At 40.3% G+C, this 17,917-nt stretch overlaps 1 protein-coding gene across 5 annotated transcripts in view; it reads right to left on the reverse strand.

Moving 5' to 3' along the window:
• The window catches only part of ELMO1 (engulfment and cell motility 1), a 573,189-nt gene that overhangs the window by 384,786 nt on the left and 170,486 nt on the right, over nt 1-17,917 (reverse strand). For all 5 annotated transcript variants that reach the window (XM_070468476.1, XM_070468480.1, XM_070468477.1 and 2 more), the window contains exons 5-6: nt 17,308-17,358; nt 9,450-9,619 (exon numbers count right to left, since the gene is read on the reverse strand). In XM_070468476.1, coding sequence (XP_070324577.1) covers nt 9,450-9,619; nt 17,308-17,358 — 221 coding nt within the window. The remainder of the gene's footprint in view (nt 1-9,449; nt 9,620-17,307; nt 17,359-17,917) is intronic.

Below are 17,917 nucleotides of genomic sequence, written 5' to 3' on the forward strand. Positions count from 1 at the left end.
AGCTTGAAGAAGTTTCCAAAGCCATGCTGGGGACAAACTGAGCATCACGATAAATAATAACGGTTATGAGTTATAGCCCAGGGAATAAGACAAGAACGAATGGGCCTACATTGCTTTAAAGGTAGTGTGCTGGTACTGCTGAAGAACTAAATCTCTAGGGAAAAATATATAAATCTGATTTGTACCACTTTCCACTTCCCATGGGTAACTACTCAAGATTTTCTCTTAATCATTTACAAAAGGGGTAAAAAGCATTACTGGGAGATACTTGGAAGGCAGTATCTTAACAAGTGGTCAAAGTGAACATCAATAATAAGACAGAGATATCATGTGCAATTAATAGGATGCAAAGAAACAAACACAAGCATTTGTGATATTCTAGACAAACACATACATTTTCTAAAACAAGAAAACATTGGATAAACCTATAGAAAAAGAGAATTTATGTTTCAAAGGGAAATTAGTGTCCACAGTTTTGTCTAGAAGTGATTTAACTGACTTCTTCCCTGCAGGTGAAAAACCAGTTTTGTCTCCATTTGCAATTCATTTCAATATTCCTCTGTTTCATGCAGAGTTGTGTCCTTTGAAGCTTCCTTTGAACGGGTGAAAACATCTGCCCAGTTCCCTCATATCAAATGAATAACATACATTCTTGTAACATATGTTCAATTTTATATCTGTATGAAAGCCATGCTTTTATCTTTCCCTGATAATTACCTTTTAATTAACTACTTTTTAATAAACCTCAATTGGAGAATATTCTAAAGATGGCTGACCTATGATCTTGAAAGTGTCAAAGTCATGACAGAAAAGGAAAGATTAAGGAATAGCTCCAGACTACAAGAGATTATACTAGGGAACCAGTGATTGAAACTTACATGAGTTGTCTGGCAACAGGAGGTCCCAATATGGAGGAAGGTGCTGCCACCAAAAACTAACCAGGAGAATTCAGGAGGGGTCCAAAGAGGGTGGAGAAGCCAGTCCATATGTCCTACCAACCTCCCAAAATCCTTGCTGGAATCCATCTTGACTGAGAGATTGCACGTACCATCAGGAAGGATGCTGTGTCAGACCAAATATGGGCACAAGCAAAATGATTGCCCGGAGGCAACCCAGAAACTACACATAACCATAAAACCTGAGATTGTGATCCACGAGGCAGAGCAGTTATTCTGGGTTCCTGTACCACCTTGCTGCTCTCTGTCCAGGCAACCCTTCCCAATAAAGTGTTTTTTCTTTTACTTTATCAGTACTGTCTTCTAGAACAATTCATTTTTGAGTGTTCGACAAGAACCTACTGTCCAGACCTGGAAAAGGTTCCCCTTCCTGTAACAATTAGGAGAAGGTAGGACAACTGGGTGCAAGGGGCTCTCCGGGGTTAGATCTTTGTAAAGGACACAATCAGGACAACTGGTGAAACTTGATCTTGCAGCTTTTCCATTAAGTTTGGAACTGTTAAACTAATTGAACAAGCCACCCTTTAGAGGAGGCGGCTCTAATACTCTGGCTGCCTATATAATCAGTCCAAAACCCGAAACCTACAAATGCCTCCAGGTTAGGAAATGGAAACCTAAGGACAAGCAACCAGACTTGACTAACAGTCTAACAAAGCCCTTGCTTTATTTCCACTTTTCTGTAAGAGACTCTTCCCTCCCCCACCAGCTCCTGTGGATAGTGTTCCTAACCACTTCCAGTTTGGCACTGACCAATTCTAACTGATTTCTGTTCAAATATACTCTAAAAATGTTTTCCTATGGGTCAGTTAATCTTTTAACAGAACTGCTTCAAAATTAATGCTTGTCAGAGGTGTGTGTGTGAAATATATAAAGCAATCAATGCAATTTTTCAAAATAACCTTCTGGCCTCAGGCCTGTGCATCCTTAGGTATATACAAGTGTGTGTGTGTGTGTGTGTGTGTGTGTGTGTGTGTGTGTGTGTGTCTGGCCTCAGGCCTGTGCATCCTTAGGTATATATAAGCATGCGTGTGTGTGTGTGTGTGTGTGTGTGTGTGTGTTCTAACCCCTGTAACAGACTCTGGCTTTAGAAAGTTCTTGGCCAGAGTACAAAGAGAGAACAATGTTCCTCACTTCTCTACTTCCTCACCTTGGCTTCAGAGAAACATAAGCAGAATTTTTTGTTGTGATGTCTGTTTTCTTATCTGAAGTTCTCTCTCTCTCTCTCCTTCTCCTTTTCCCTCTCTCTCTTTCTCTGTCTCCATATATATCCACTTTAAAAGAAACATAAACCAGAGAACAAATGATTCTCCAAAGACGATGCTTCAGAGTGATCAGAAGCCCCTCACCTTAGCCCAAGCTGTGGCATCCTTTCCCCAGCAGAAGACAACCTCTTCTTTAAACAGGCTGTATGACGCCTTCTTATTTCTATTATGAGAGTGATGGACAAAGACACAGAGACAAAGCAAAAAGGGATGGCGAGGCGGAGTTTCAGCATAAGGAATTTTCTGCCACACAACCCCCAACAAAGCCCAAGAAGGTCGGCCCCTTTGGCGTTTGTGATGCAAATTCCTGGCAGGGCCCCAGAGGGCTGCTCCTGTTGAAACTCCCTGAGTTCTGTGTCTGCAGCTCCAAGAAGGCAGACTGAGGGAGCTGGAAGACTCAGCCAGCTTCTCAGCTGAGGCCCACGGACCACACAGAGCTGCTTCTTTCTGGTTCGGCCTGGGGAGCCGCTGGCTCCTCCTCGTGGCCTCTGTCCGAGGTGAAGTACAGGACACGCATGGTCTGACCTGCGCTTGGCGGCTGGCGGAGATTCCCTGATCAATCTGGCCTGGCCTGGACCTTCCACAACAACCGTGGTTTATAAGAAACACTGAATTCTCAGAAGCGAGAGCCTGAGTTAGAGCCAATAATCCGTGTCCGTGAAGCTTAACAAAGTCACTTTCAAAAAAGAAATTTATCTTTTGTGTGAAGACAAAAAAGGTCACACATAGTCCCAAACTGTTACATGCATGATTGTGTCCTGTCCCTCCCCACCCAACAACACACACATTCTGTGTCTAACCCAGTGTCAGGAATATCTGGCATTCAAAGAATACATACTTTGCTAAATGAATAAAACCTAGAAACCCACTCTCAAGTGCAGGTGCCAGGCAACATCAAGGCCAAGACATCCTTTTGTCTGCTTCATTTAGATCATAACTGGATTTCTGCACCCGACACACAATCGCAACTCTGACTCCACCAGCAGAAAGTGATCTGAATCATCCAAGTTTAGTATGAAACGGTTTGTGTGTTAACAATGACAATTTATATAAACAACACACGTAGCTATACACACACCCGAACATCCTCATCTGTGTCATCTATATGACGGAATGGGGAGGAGACTGACAATTTATACCACAAATGTGGATTGTTTTTAAGACAATTATTTAAGGATTTTGCTGTGCTGTGTGCTGAGTCGCTCAGTCGTATCCGACTCTTTGTGACCCCATGGACTGTAGCCCGCCAGGCTTCTCTGTCCATGGGATTCTCCAGGAAAGAATACTGGAGTGGGTCGCCATGCTCTCCTCCAGGGGATCTTCCCGACCCAGGGATCGAACCCAGATTTCCTACATTGCAGGTGAATTCTTTACCATCTGAGTCATCTGAAGTCCACTTAAGGGAAAGAGTCCCATAGTTATTTTAGAGATATATAAGGGCTTTACATATCTCTAAAATAAGTACGGGACTCTTTCCACTGTTGCTAGTATAGCCAAATTTTGGAGAAATGACATCAACTATGCAAATAAAAAGTACTTGTGAATTCCCCAGATTAGTGAAAACTCCTCAAATACCTCACTGCTATTTTTCTTAGGAAAGCCAGAATCCCTAAAGAAACACCAGCCCAATATTGCCCAAGGTGTTAGGAATGGACATACTCCTACGAGAAGGGTAAAGTACAAATTAGGACATGTCAGCAAGCTGTGGGGCTGTTATTATTTTAAAACAGCTTGAATATGTGCATATCCACTGAATTAGTATTTTTATTTCAATAAAATAATCACAAAGATTCTGCTGAAAGAAAAACTGATGAGAGAATGTTCACAATCATAATAAAACCTGAAAACAGTAAATATCCAACAATAGGGGAACGGTTAATTCCACTCTGCATATCCTTCAAATTATCGTATTACACTGCTTACCAATTGTACTTCAACAGAGCTTGAAAAATGAATTAATAGGCAGACAACAACCTAGAGGGGAGGGATGGGGGGATGGGAAGAACGCTCGAGAGAGGGGATATATGTATATACATATAGCTGAGTCACTTTGTTGTACTGTAGAAACGAACATAATGTTGTAAAGCAATTATTCTCCAATAAAAAATAGGCGGATAACAAAAATTACGAAGGGAATAATATTCAATGACATGGCACTATTGTTAAGTACAAAAAGCAGATTACAGAGACCATTAATATTATAATTCTACTTTTGTAAAACCTGTGTGTGTGTGTGTGTGTAAGCCTGTGTATGTGTGTGTGTATCTCTAAGAATGTACAAAAACAATATACACCCAGATGTTAAAAATATTTGCCTCTGGTAAGGCAGAAGACAAATGCTTCTTATTTGTTTCTTTCTGCTTACTTACATTTATTTTTAAATAAAAAATAAATGAGTTTTTGGTAAATATATGAATTTAACTTTTCTCACTCTTAACTTTTCTGCCCAGGGTGGTGCTACTGCTTACTCATACTCCAAGGGCGTAATTTTCCTGTCATGTTGCCAAGTGGGAAACTAGAAGGATCCTGCCCTTTCATTCTTGGAAATGTTCCTCTGTTCTTCTGACTGTTGAACAGCAAAAGGGCACAGAGCAAACTGCCCAATCGTGTGCGTGCACAGCAGCATAGACAGAGAACACGGGGCTTAATTAAAACCGCAAGAAAAGTAGTGTTATTCACTACAATGGATTTAAAGTTGCAGGTACAATTTTTTTTCTTTCAAATAAAACATACCATTTCTGAGAATCTTTTAGTATCTATTCTTAAAAAAAACACAGAAAACAAAAATAATTGCCCATTCCTTAACGGATACCATTTCCTGACTCAGGCTGGGGAAACAAGTTTCCCCAAAAATGTATATGCTTCCACATCTATCTTTCAGGCTGAAACTAGGAATGGAATTTCAAAATTATACAAAAGTGGAAAAATGAAATTCAAGTTTGAGACACTGTGTTCTGCCAAAGTGTCACTGCCTCTTGCTCCTTTGTTGTTCATTTTTTCCCTGTAGTTTCTCCTGGTACCAGCTGGAGAGATGTTAAAAAGCTCAGCCTTGGGTAATGGCAAGCAGGCAAGCAATCTTTGAATCTCATTATAGCTCAAAGTAAGAAGAAAAATTCCAGCTACATTTCTTCAGTGTTTCCTAAAAATTTCCACAGGTCCTGCTCAGGAAACCACTGCCTTTCCCACCTGGAAGTCTGCCCAGGAGTCATAAGTAAATGCCTTCCAAATTGCAGGATCTATTTAATTTGTGCAGTTTCTATTCCAAAGGTTTCCTATTAATTAAAGTCTTGTTTAAGTTTAATTGAGAAGCTAAGTTTCCCTATAAGAAAAAGGTCCTTCTCTTTTCCTTTTCATCTGAGTAAAAGGTCTGAAAATAACCATTCATCAAATGAGCAGCTTCCTAGCATGAGTGGCAGGACCTTGCAGAAGGAAGGCAGAAAGGTTGTACACCCCAGCGCCCTCTTTACTCCAGCCCTATGAGTAGTGTGACTTTGAACTTATATGCAAAATGGTGATGAGGGCACACACCAAGGTCATTCAGAGAGATATCATCCCTTCCCAGTAACACAGTGTGATGGGAAAGCATAAGAGACAATGCAAACCAGAACACACTCACGATCCGGTCTTGAGTTCTGTTCATCTGTCTGAAATCAAGTTACACGTAACAAACTGGGACGGCTTACAGATTAAAAATAATTAAAATATGAATGAGTATGATACACTTTGGAAAAAAAAAAGAATTCAATTACTGCAGTTCACATAGAGTAAATTCAGTATTGACATGTGAAACCTAGTGATATAATTCAAATCTGCTGTCCCCAATGTTCAGTCTGTAGGCCACTCTGTAAGTCAAGATAAATTAGAGTAAGGCAATAGCACAGATGAAAAGCAGTAAGGTTGACAAAGTCATATATAGTATCCATTTTTACTCCTTCTCCTCTCAAGCACAAGTGGTAGTGTCTCCTTGATGAGTGTCATGGGCTGAACTGTATCCCCTGAAATTCATGTATTGAATTCCTGTTCCCCAATACATCAGAATGGGGCAGTATTTGGAGATAAAGCCTCTGAAGAGGTGATTAAGTTAAAATGAGGCCTTTACGGTCCTAATCCAGTCTGACTGGTGTCCTTGTAAGAGGAAGCAAATTGGACAAAGAGACACCTAGGATGCTTTTGATTAGAGGAAAGACTTGGTAAGGACATAGGAAGAAGGTGCACATGCTAAGGCACTTCAGTCACGTCCGACTCTGCGACCCTATAGACCGTAGCCCTCTGGGCTCCTCTGTCTGTAGGATACTCTAGGCAAGAATACTGGAATGGGTTGCCATGCCCTCCTCTGGGGGATCTGCCCCGGACCCAGGGATCAACCCATGTCTCTTAAGTCTCCTGCATTGGTAGGCGGGTTCTTTACCACTAGCACCACCTAGGAAGCCCTACAGAAGAAGGTGACCATTAGCAAATCAAAGAGAGAGCTGCAGAAGAAACCACGCCTGCCAACCCCTTGAGCTTGGACTTTCAGCCACTAGCACTGCGGGAATAGAAATTTCTATTATTTAAGCCATCTGTTCTGTGGTATTTTGTTACAGAAGCCCTAGCAAATGAATATAACGAGAAACTAAAAAATTAAAGCTCCTAGCATGCATTCTCCCTCATTGTCAAGTATATAACTGCCAACCTCCAGAGGTTCTGGAGCTCAGCTCCAGTCCTCTGCTTAGGGTACATATCCCATGCACTCTGGTTTTCAGTATATGGATCATTGTAATTGTAATTATGATTGCAGTTCTGATAAACCTGGAAGTATTAACACAATGTCATTCTGAATAGGCCAGAGGTTAAGCCCCTGGATACTTAGGTATCTGTGGCAGAAGCACCTAATATTAGCAGGTTCCACTGAAACTGGTTCTAGTATCATTGTTTTTGATATGTCAATGGCTGGGATTTAGATAAATCAATAAATGCAGGAACACATTTATGTTTTTGTTTAACATGTTACAAATGTAATGGAGGCAGAAGCTCCCAGGGCTCACTATTCCACCAGAAGCAGTGATGGGTGTGAGGCAGGGCCTATCATGTACGGCAAGCCCATGAAGTCATCCACAGTCACCAGTGAATGTGTTTGTAATCACAACTCGCAATCCACTGTCCACTAGGAGCAAAGAGGGAGGAACCTGATACACTCCTCACTGGATTCTGGCCTGGAGCTTTCGACAGGCAGCATCCTCTTTCTCCTTTCCCTTGGGTGAGCCTCATGGATGGCTACACTTATTCAACTTCCCTTCAAGTTGCTGCTTCAAGCACCAACTCCAATTTACAGTAACCACTTTGGATTTTGATAACACCCAGAATTTGAGACCCCCCTGTCCTACTTAAAGTCTAAGTTTACCAAAAATTTAATAAGTCGAGTTTTAGTCATCATTAAAAAAAATAGGTAAGGAGATGGTTGGATGCATCACCGACTCAATGAACATGGGTTTGAGCAAGCTCTGGGAGACTTGAAGGACAGGGAAAGATAGGGAAGCCTGGCATGCTGCAGTCCATGAGGTCACAAAGAGTCAGACACGAATGAGCAGCTGAACAACAGCAACAAAATAGATAATACTGTCTACAACTGACCCTTTCCAGATCACTCATTCCTGCTTCCCAGTCCTCTTGGATCAAACTTCCCCACCCCATTATTCACTCTTAGATGTTTTCTCTACTTGTCTGTGAAGTAAGACCCCCCAACTCCAAACTCTGGAGAACATTCTAACATAGGAGATATTTCTATTGTTATAAAACATACTCTTTGAAATAGAAAAAAAATAACCTTTTATTAGCCAATAGCAGAGGCTAAATGATGACAAGTGTAGGAGGGGATGGAAGGAAGAAAGGAAGGAAGGAAGGGAGTGGGCTGAGACAGGTTTCTACCATGTACAGTCATCAGGTCATTCTTTAAATCACCACATACTGAAGAGAGGTTTAAATGACCCAGGTTTAAACCCCAGCTCTCAGTGATATTTATTCTTTCCTAATAAATACCTACCCCTGCTCTGCACATTATTCATTTGGCATATTACTATCTAGTTGGCTGGCTCAGCATCCCCACAAGGTCTAACTGGCATGCTTTACTAGTCTTTCCCAGTAGCACCTGACCATGTAGAAATAAGCAGTTTCCTGTGGACCCTAAGCTGTCATTCTGTGGTCAAGGGAATGATCTGTCCGCACATCTAAAAGCTAGGTCCATCTAGCTCCTTAGACTCTGCAATCACACCACAGAATCAAACCTTGCCCTAAGAAGATGAACTCCCCAATCAGAAATGCCCATTCCTTCCTTGCTCAGGACAGAACTCAAACTCCTTAAAGCCCATTCACTAACACCCTCCTGTAAGGTTCCATGAGATGTAACTGGTCCAACCTCTAGACTCCCAGCCCTTAGGAGGAACTGCACCGCAACTGAATTCTGCCTCTAAAAAGTATTGGATGGCAAGATTCACATCTTGTAAAATTTTCCTGACTTCTAATTGTTTGTACACAGTGGGTAACTAATAAATGCTTATTGTGCATACAAGCTAAGTCGCTTCAGCTGTGTCCGACTCTTTGCCCCCTAAAGACTGTAGCCCACCAGGCTCCTCTGTACAGGGGATTCTCTAGGCAAGAATACTGAAGTGGGTTGCCATGCCCTCCTCCAGGGGATCTTCTCCACCCAGGGATCAAACCCATGTCTCTTTACATCTCTTGCATTGGCAGACGGGTTCTTTACTGCTAGCACCACCTGAGAAGCCCAATGTTTATTGTACTTAATGGTAAATAACTAAATACATGTATTTCATTAGTCAAATGTTAATGTAAAAAAAAATTACTTTAGGGATGCCATTTAGACCTGCTTTAAAACTCTGAAATCTAAGGAGGTATTCTAACTTTCTTTAAAAATGGAGTCAGGGGAAGAAAATTATTTTTGCAGATAAGCTAAGGATGTGAGGGATTTCTATCTTAAAGAACTACAATTTGTGTTGGAAAGGCCCTTAGAGATAATGACCTAATATTTCTCCTTCTAAATCTGAAATTTCAGACTGTGTTAGATACTGACTAGTTGGTGGGTGGAGAACATAGTGATCCTTAAATTACAAAACCACACCCCACACACTATCTTAAATGCCATTTTTCCTGAACCTAGACAATTTCTGGTATTTAAAACTAGAAATTGTAAGAACAAGGAAAGTATACCCAGAATGAAGTCTAGATAAAAGGTGCTTACTCGGTGCCGCTTTCCACCATCTGTGTGAGGAGAGAGATGCCATCCAGATTTATAAACTCCTGGGCAAATGTGACGTCCCGGGAGAGGCTGGCCAAGTCTTTCAGGGCCTCCAGCTTGGCGTCCATACTTGATGACTGGATTCGCTCATGGAGCTGCTGGGCGTTTTGAGCCTCACCAGAGAGAAAAAACAAAAACAAAAACAAAGAGTGTTCACAGAGGAAACTACCACAGATCAAAAAAAAAAAAAAAAAAATCACCACCTCATTGAGAAAGGAAGAAACAAAGGCCAAATGCACAAGTTTAGTTAAGTATTACAAACCAAGGGAGGTTTCCAACCATAATGACTTCACCTTCAGGCAATGCTTGTCAATTTCACAACGAAAATCAGTTGCCTTTCTTTGACAGGACCCATATTCCCATCCCAAGGAGAAGCAAGAGCCGAAGAACAGTAAAACCCCGGAAATGGAGTGGGTATGGCAGTGTGAGGGGAAAAGGGGGAGGATGTTTACTTTTTAAGTAAAATTATTATCTACAAATGACAAAAAGCTATTTGCTTAATTAAGCAATTGTACAAATTTATACAGCATGTTCAGCCATTCAGTCAATACTCTGAGTAATAACTGCCTACACAAAATGTTCAAAAGTGTCATTAGACACCCAAATAATCTTTCGGGGTTACTGAAAATCTTCCAGCACAACACAACAGGGCTTGTAAATTCCACTTTTCAACATGTGTTTCATGCGCATTAGTTATTTACAGCATGAATTTAAAACCAAGTAATTAAACAAGCAAACAAAAATACAAAAAATAATTTAAAACCAAATTAGCAGCTTTGCCTAGAATTACAGTTCTCATTTTTAAGGCATTGGCACCTGGCTTCTACATGCAGGACAGAAATATACTGGAGGATCTGAATGTCTAGATAATAACATGTCTTCACATTATGTGGTTTTTAGGGACAAGCAGCCTAAGAAAGCAACATTGATACAGGGGTCTAATCGACAAAAACTCAGCCACATTGGGGAGGGGCCTCAAGGAGGTATGTTGGGCAGTAGGAACGGTTGGTGCAAAGGAAAAACAGAAGGAACAGGCCTGGGATGTCTGGAGGGACAGAAAGAGGCCAGTGTGCCTGGGGTTGGAGGGCAAAGGGGAGCGTGTAAGGAGGTGAGGACAGGCAAACAGACTGGGCCAGGTGGCCTAAGGAGGTCATAAGCAGAAGCAGTGGAACTGGAGGAATCCTGGGTGGTGATGATTTTCCCTGACTGATAGGATGAATTTAAACGTCTAGACAAATGTGTGGTACCTTTGGAGCTCTTAAAATAGCTTTTATATTCAAACGCTAGAAGCAATGAATATATAAATGCACACATATTTGCATAAACATGACCCAAGGAAACAAATCAAGATATAGCCCACTGTTATTTATGAATTGTAATGTTCTGCATAGTTTTTTGTTGCAAGCTTCACTTTTCAAATTTTCCATGAGTCTGCAATATCTTTATATTGGGGGAAGTTTTACACTATTAGAAAATAAAATAGCCTTAGTTCTGATTTTCCAAGCAGTTAGAACAACTAAGAAAGACTCTAATAGCTGTGTGGGTGATTGTATCAGAGAGTAAGTATTATTTTCCGGCATTGTCCTAGGATAGAAAACAAGTTTCATCTTGGGTCACTCAAATAGCACAGTGTGGCTGCCTAATGTCCTGGGATGAGAAAGTTCTGGGCCCAAGCTTAGAGGCAAACAGCCTCTGAGGGAGCACCAATGGACACAGAATAGGTATACACAGTAGATGTATGCTAAGTATTTACCACCTCTGTTCTTTAAGGTCCTAATTAAAGCTTTTCCCAAGGAATTTCTGAATGGTTCTGGGTCCATGATATCAATTAAGAAGTAATCAAAAAAGTCTATAGGTTCACAAGTTTCACAGATATTTTCAAATGTGCACTCAATATTGCCCAGCAATCCAACCAAGTTTTCCCGGAATGTCTGCTGCAAGCGTACTAAGTCATCAGTCATGTCTGACTCTTTGTGACCCCATGGACTATAGCCTGCCAGGCTCCTCTGTTCACAGGATTCTCCAGGCAAGAATACTGGAGTGGGTCACCAAATCCTCCTCCAAAGGATCTTGCCAACCCAGGAATTGAAGGTGTGTCTCTTAGTCTCCTGCAGTGGCAGGAGTTCCACTAGGAACACCTGGGAAGCTCCCCTCAAAATTACTCTTTCACACCTTTTCTTCTTTCCTTAAACTCCCTCATTTCCTGCTTCCCTCACACTGGTAATCTTGCATCACATTTTATCGAGGAAATCAAAATAATCAGCCAGGAATTTTTGCATCTTCCTATTTCAAAAAGCACAGAGCTCCTTCAGCTTCCTGTTTGCAAGGACATGGCCCCAGGGCCTCTATGCTCTTGCTCTGCTTCTTTCTGATTCTCTGCACCTGACCACTGTTTCCTACCCAAGGCCAATCATTCCCTCATCCCTGGCTCTAGAGCTGTCACCCGCTCACCTTCTCAGGCGTTCTGCCCCTACTGCGTCCCCCTTTCTTTTGTACATCAGTCTCGTCTCCAACTGGCACTGCTGCCCTGCCTCCTAACCTGTCCCCTGACACTCGCTGTCTGTTCTGGGGCAGCACCCAGAGTGATCCTGCCCCTCCTCTGCCTAAAACCTTCCACTGGCTTCTCTCTGTGTGAAGCTCATAGGGCGATGACAAGAAACAGAACTTAAGACATCCTACCATTTGTTTTAGGTTTCCCAGCTCAAGAGAGAGAAATTGGCTCAAAAAAAAAATCATTAACAATCTTACTGTTAAGAATCTCTGACAACCTGAATCCACAGAATGACTGAGGTAACAGTTTTCCTTTTTGCCACAGCAACTGGCCCCCCAAATCAGTGCAACAGGCTCTCTAACCCAGATGCTTCTGATATCAGTTCCCCAAATGAAAGAGGGCAGAAGGCAGGGTTGCGCTCAAAGCTGACAAAGCAACAGCAGATACTTGATAAGCAATTTTATTTAATTTGTCCACATGGGCCAAAATGAGGGATAAGAGGCAAGAAGAGTTCAGGTCATATATAAAAGGGCTCTTAAAAATCTGATAGTTTGGAATACTGGAATGGTTTTAGCATGGAATGTTATGATTCATCTCTTGTATACTGTAGTGACATTATGAAACTTGTTTGCAGATTTCTTTAATTAAAAATAACATCAACAGGGACTCCCTGGTTGTCCAGTGGCTGAGTCTGTGCTACCACCACAAGGGGAACAGGTTTGATGCCTGATCAGGGAAGATCCCACATGCTACAGGGTGCAGCCAAAATAAAATAAAATAACAGCAGGACATGGTACAGAAATATGTATTATCAGAAGTTATCAAGTGAAAAATAGAGTTAGCATAATGCTAACAGTTTCTTGTGATATTCCTTAAGAACCGTTTCTATTCTTTTATTGACATATATCTATTTTCCCTGTGCATCAGGGGGATGACTCTACACACCATGTTCTGCAATCTGCTTTGGCACTTAATAAAATTTTGAGGTGCCTCTGAGGAAGCACATGCCACATTCTTTTTCACATCTACACAGTATTCTATCACACGGTTATCACCTAATGAATTTAACTAGTCCCAACTGATAGACAGTTAATAGGTTCCAGCTTTTGATTATTGAAAGCAATGATGCATACAACCCTGATGGATGTGTTTGGTGTGTGTGTGTCTGTCTGTCTCTCTGTATGTGTGTATCCTACAGTGCTTTTGTGAGACTATCTATTGAATAAATTCCCAGCTGTAAAATTGTCAGAACAAAGACATGCATTTTAAGCTTGGGTGAATACAGCTAAATTGCCCTCGAAAAAGGCTGTACCAATTTATACTCTTGACCCCACAGCATCTTTGCCTCATGCCTTGATTATCAAGAAGTGTATATTTTCATCTCTTTTTTGAGAGGAAGATTGAGTTTCTTCTTTCACAGCTATAGCTATATAGCCATATATAAGTCTATATAGATCCTGCCTAGCAAGACAAGACAGATAAATATATAGATTTATAGACAGAGAGAAAGAGATCATTTTTGTTTATAGGTTTTGGACCCTCTATTTTGGGGGCAGTTTATTTATTCACCAGGGATCCTGCAAATTGAGGAATTAACCCTCTATTTATTACTTACATTGCCAATAGTTTTTCTTAATTTGCTATTTTTTTACTTTGTTTCTGGAATTTTTCCCAAACATGAAAGTTCTGTGGTATTGTTTTTATTTTTGGTAATCAAATTTATTAATCTTTTTCTTTGTAATTTCTGAGTTTTATGTCCTACTTAGAACTTAGGATGGGTTTCCACACTCCAAAACTACAAATCTATTTACTATAAAAACCTTCCAAAACAAAAATTTCAGAAATGTGAAAACAATGGTCTGGAAACCTAGGCTTCTTCTATTAATAACAGGAACATTAGCCAAAATTTGTGTAAAACATGCTTCATGCAACATGTGAACTCAGGTTAGATTTCCATAGCTATTATTAATATTATCATGACAGATATAAGGAAATACTACTTAGCAGCATAATCTGAAGGTCTTCAAACCTTTAAATGCTCAAAAACTCACACATATTTACACACATTTCCAGGCTGGGTTCACGGCTATACTTTCATACTACTGGAGAGATGGATAAGACTATGACATCTAAAAAAGATATATATTTAAGATGGTCAGTAGAGAGACTGTCTGAAGATATGCAACATAGAGGAAGACCATATGCCAAGTGTTGGGCTTTTAAAAGAATAACTATGCAGTTTTGTTTTAATCTTCACTTATTAATGCCTTATTTTGTTAGGAATAATCCAGAAAGAACAGTTTTATAACAGAGTAAGACTGAAGATAAATCCATTAAGAAAAATGCCACTGATAGAGTGGACATGAGCTGCACATTACCTAAAACAAGAGTATGTGCATGCATGCATCTAAGAGTGTGGGCGAGTGTGAGTACTATGGTTACAGAGAGAGTTCAGCTGAGGTAGATGCAAAAACTTGTCAAAGTTAGCACAACACCATTTGCTGGTTTCTTTATGGTACTCTAACACCTCCTTGCAAATTCAATAGAGACAGTTTTCAAAAATATATTTTTATTGTGTATATAAGAAGTGAAAGAGTTAGCATATGCTGACCCATATTTTTTCAGTCAAACACAAAATCTTTAAAGAGAAAATCTACCAGCAACAAACAAAGTTTAAAGATCCAATATGTCTTGCTTATAGAGTAATTCCCAATTCTAGACTCCGTGGTTACAGTCAAACCATAAAGTGCTTACTTAAACTGCAGGTGTCTGGACCCTATTCTTAGATATCATTATTCAGCTTCTCTTTTTAAAGAGAAGCTTTAGGCCCAGACATCAGCATTTTTAAAGTTCTACCAATGATTCAACTTTGGGGACCACTATTCTCTGGAAAATGTAAACAGTCTCTTGCAGGGGGACTCTACTGTAGAGTTTTTGCATGTCTCCCTTCACTGTGTTGGGCACATGCAGGGCACAAGCTCCAGTGTTCCCAGTGAGGTCAAGTCACACCACAGTGTCAGCACTTTAGCTTTCTGGATGCTGAGAAACTTCACCCTGACAAACACCTAACCTTCTTGCAAGGAGTGGTTTGGCACTGCAGAAATTTTGTTCATGAAGCCAAAGCTTAGATTATAAAAAAACAAAAAAACCCCAAAAAACTGGTGCCTTTCTAATTCTGAGATGAAACAAAAGTAAGGTATACTCTTTCTGCCCATCAACCAGATGAATAATTTCAACAGGAAATATAGGAACTACAAAACCCAAATGAAACCACGGTCTCTAAAGGTCAAATTAACATGAATTCATGCTGACTGAAGTAAGGTCAGTGCTAAGGCAGACAAAAATGTCTTGGATCAACACAGAGCCACTGAAAAATGAGTGTGAATGATAATTTCCCTTAAGTGGGAAAGAAGGTACTGAAAGCCAGTTTAGCCAACTCCAGCAGCGCATACTATTGAGCCCATCACTGTGTTCAGGCTTCAGATGTTACTGGGTAAAATGTTTAGGGGTTTGTAAGCCTCTCTAATGTAATTTTCAACAAGAAGAATTTGTGGTGGTTACAGTACCCACGATTTAATTTTAGCCAGATGCTTTTCCCAATTTTTTAAGTTTATTTTTAGCCTAGCACATGGCTTCAGTGGAAACTGAAAATGAGAGCTAGACACAGTTTTCATCACATATGCAGAGTGAAAATAGTAACACTTGGTGTATTTTGTGCAGATTATTTTTTAGGAAAGTGATAAAATGCACTGTGAAAAAAACATAGCTAAAATATGCTAATGTTACTACCCAAAGTTTCTATAAGCAAGTAAGAAAGATCAAGTTAAACAATACAGTTGGCTACAGTAATCTAAATACACTGTAGCATTTTGTTTAGCAGTTTTTATTTGGAAAACTTGAAAGGGTTTTTTTTTCTAGAATCAGCTGTCAGTGAAGGAATATGAGCAGCAAATATTTCTTAAGCTATATTTGATGAATTGTCACAATAACTGACCAAACCTTAGGAAATGCTTAAACATTTTCACTCTTTCATATACAAACAGACACACCTACTGACTTTCAGTTCAGTTCATTTCAGTCGCTCAGTTGTGTCTGACTCTTTGCGACCCCATGAATCACAGCACACCAGGCCTCCCTGTCCATCACCAGTTCCTGGAGTCCACCCAAACCCATGTCCATTGAGTAAGTGATGCCATCCAGCCATCTCATCCTCTGTTGTCCCCTTCTCTTCCTGCCTTAAATCTTTCCCAGCATCAGGGTCTTTTCAAATGAGCCAGCTCTTCACATCAGGTGGCCAAAGTATTGGAGTTTCAGTTTCAGCATCAGTCCTTCCAATGAACACCCAGGACTGATCTCCTTTAGGATGGACTGGTTGGATCTCCTTGCAGTCCAAGAGACTCTCAAGAGTCTTCTCCAACACCACAGTTCAAAAGCATCAATTCTTCGGCGCTCAGCTTTCTTTATAGTCCAACTCTCACATCCATGCATGACCACTGAAAAAAACCATAGCCTTGACTTGACTAAACCATAGCCTTTGTTGACAAACTCATGTCTCTGCTTTTCAATATGCTGTCTAGGTTGGTCATATTTTCCTTCCAAGGAGTAAGTGTCTTTTAATTTCATGGCTGCAATCACCATCTGCAGTGATTTTGGAGCCCAGAAAAATAAAGTCAGCCACTGTTTCCACTGATCCTCCATCTATTTGCCATGAAGTGATGGGACCGGATGCCATGATCTTAGTTTTCTGAATGTTGAGCTTTAAGCCAACATTTTCATTCTCTTCTTTCACTTTCATCAAGAGGCTCTTTAGTTCTTCACTTTCTGCCATAAGGGTGGTGTCATCTGCATATCTGAGGTTATTGATATTTCTCCTGGCAATCCTGATTCCAGCTTGTGCATCCTCCAGTCCAGCGTTTCTCATGATGTACTCTGCATATAAGTTTGACTTTCAAGGGAAGTTTAACAGGCTGTCTCTAGTTTTGTTCCCTTTGGTTGTTCAGATAGTCTTAGGTGGATCTGTGGGTAGGTAAGTAAAACCAATTCGCAGGGTAGAGTTATCCTATCTATATTATGATAATTGTTGATATGACCACAAAATTCAAACTTCAGAGTGAATTTACTTGCACATAACCTGGAACAAAAACTTCCTTTTCTGTGCCTGGAAAATGAAGGGAGGCATTCCTGCTACTCCAGAATAGGGGCACACTCCAAAAATCTTTTATTTCACATGAGTCATCTTGAAAAATTAATATCCCATAATCACGTATAACAAACTGCGAATCACAGAATCACAAACAAGCATCAACTTACCGGAGATGTGGTTAATCGAAGGATAGTGCCATTTTTTATTTCATTTCGATTCTGGAAAAAAAAAAAAACAAAAAAACAAAAACACTGTAAATCCTCAAGTGGAAGCTTGGGAAAGAAGACCACAAAAGCAAATATCACCTAGCAGAGACTCTACATATTAATAATAAGCATTCATATGATTTGATCTATTCTCACTTGAATAATTTTTAATTCTTTCTATAAAGAACTTTAAACTGGGTCCCAGATGTAGTAACTTCATTTTCCCCTTCAATTCTTTTCTTTTTAATTTTTATTTTATTTTGGAGTATACCGGACTTATAGTGTTGTGATAGTTTCAGGTGTATATATGCATGCTGCTGCTGCTAAGTAGCTTCAGTTGTGTCCAACTCTGTGCGACCCCATAGACAGCAGCCTATAAGGCTCCTCTGTCTCTGGGATTCTCCAGGCATGTATCCTTTCTTTTTCTGATTCTTTTCCTATATATGTTATTACAGAATATTGTATAGAGTTCCTTGTGCTATATAGTAGGTCCTTGCTGATTATCAATTTATATGTAGTAATGTATACACGTTAATCCTAAACTCCTAATTTATCCCTCCACTCCTTCCTT

Source organism: Odocoileus virginianus, chromosome 1 (genome assembly GCF_023699985.2).
Source record: "Odocoileus virginianus isolate 20LAN1187 ecotype Illinois chromosome 1, Ovbor_1.2, whole genome shotgun sequence".
In the NCBI taxonomy this organism is placed as follows: Eukaryota; Metazoa; Chordata; class Mammalia; order Artiodactyla; family Cervidae; genus Odocoileus; species Odocoileus virginianus.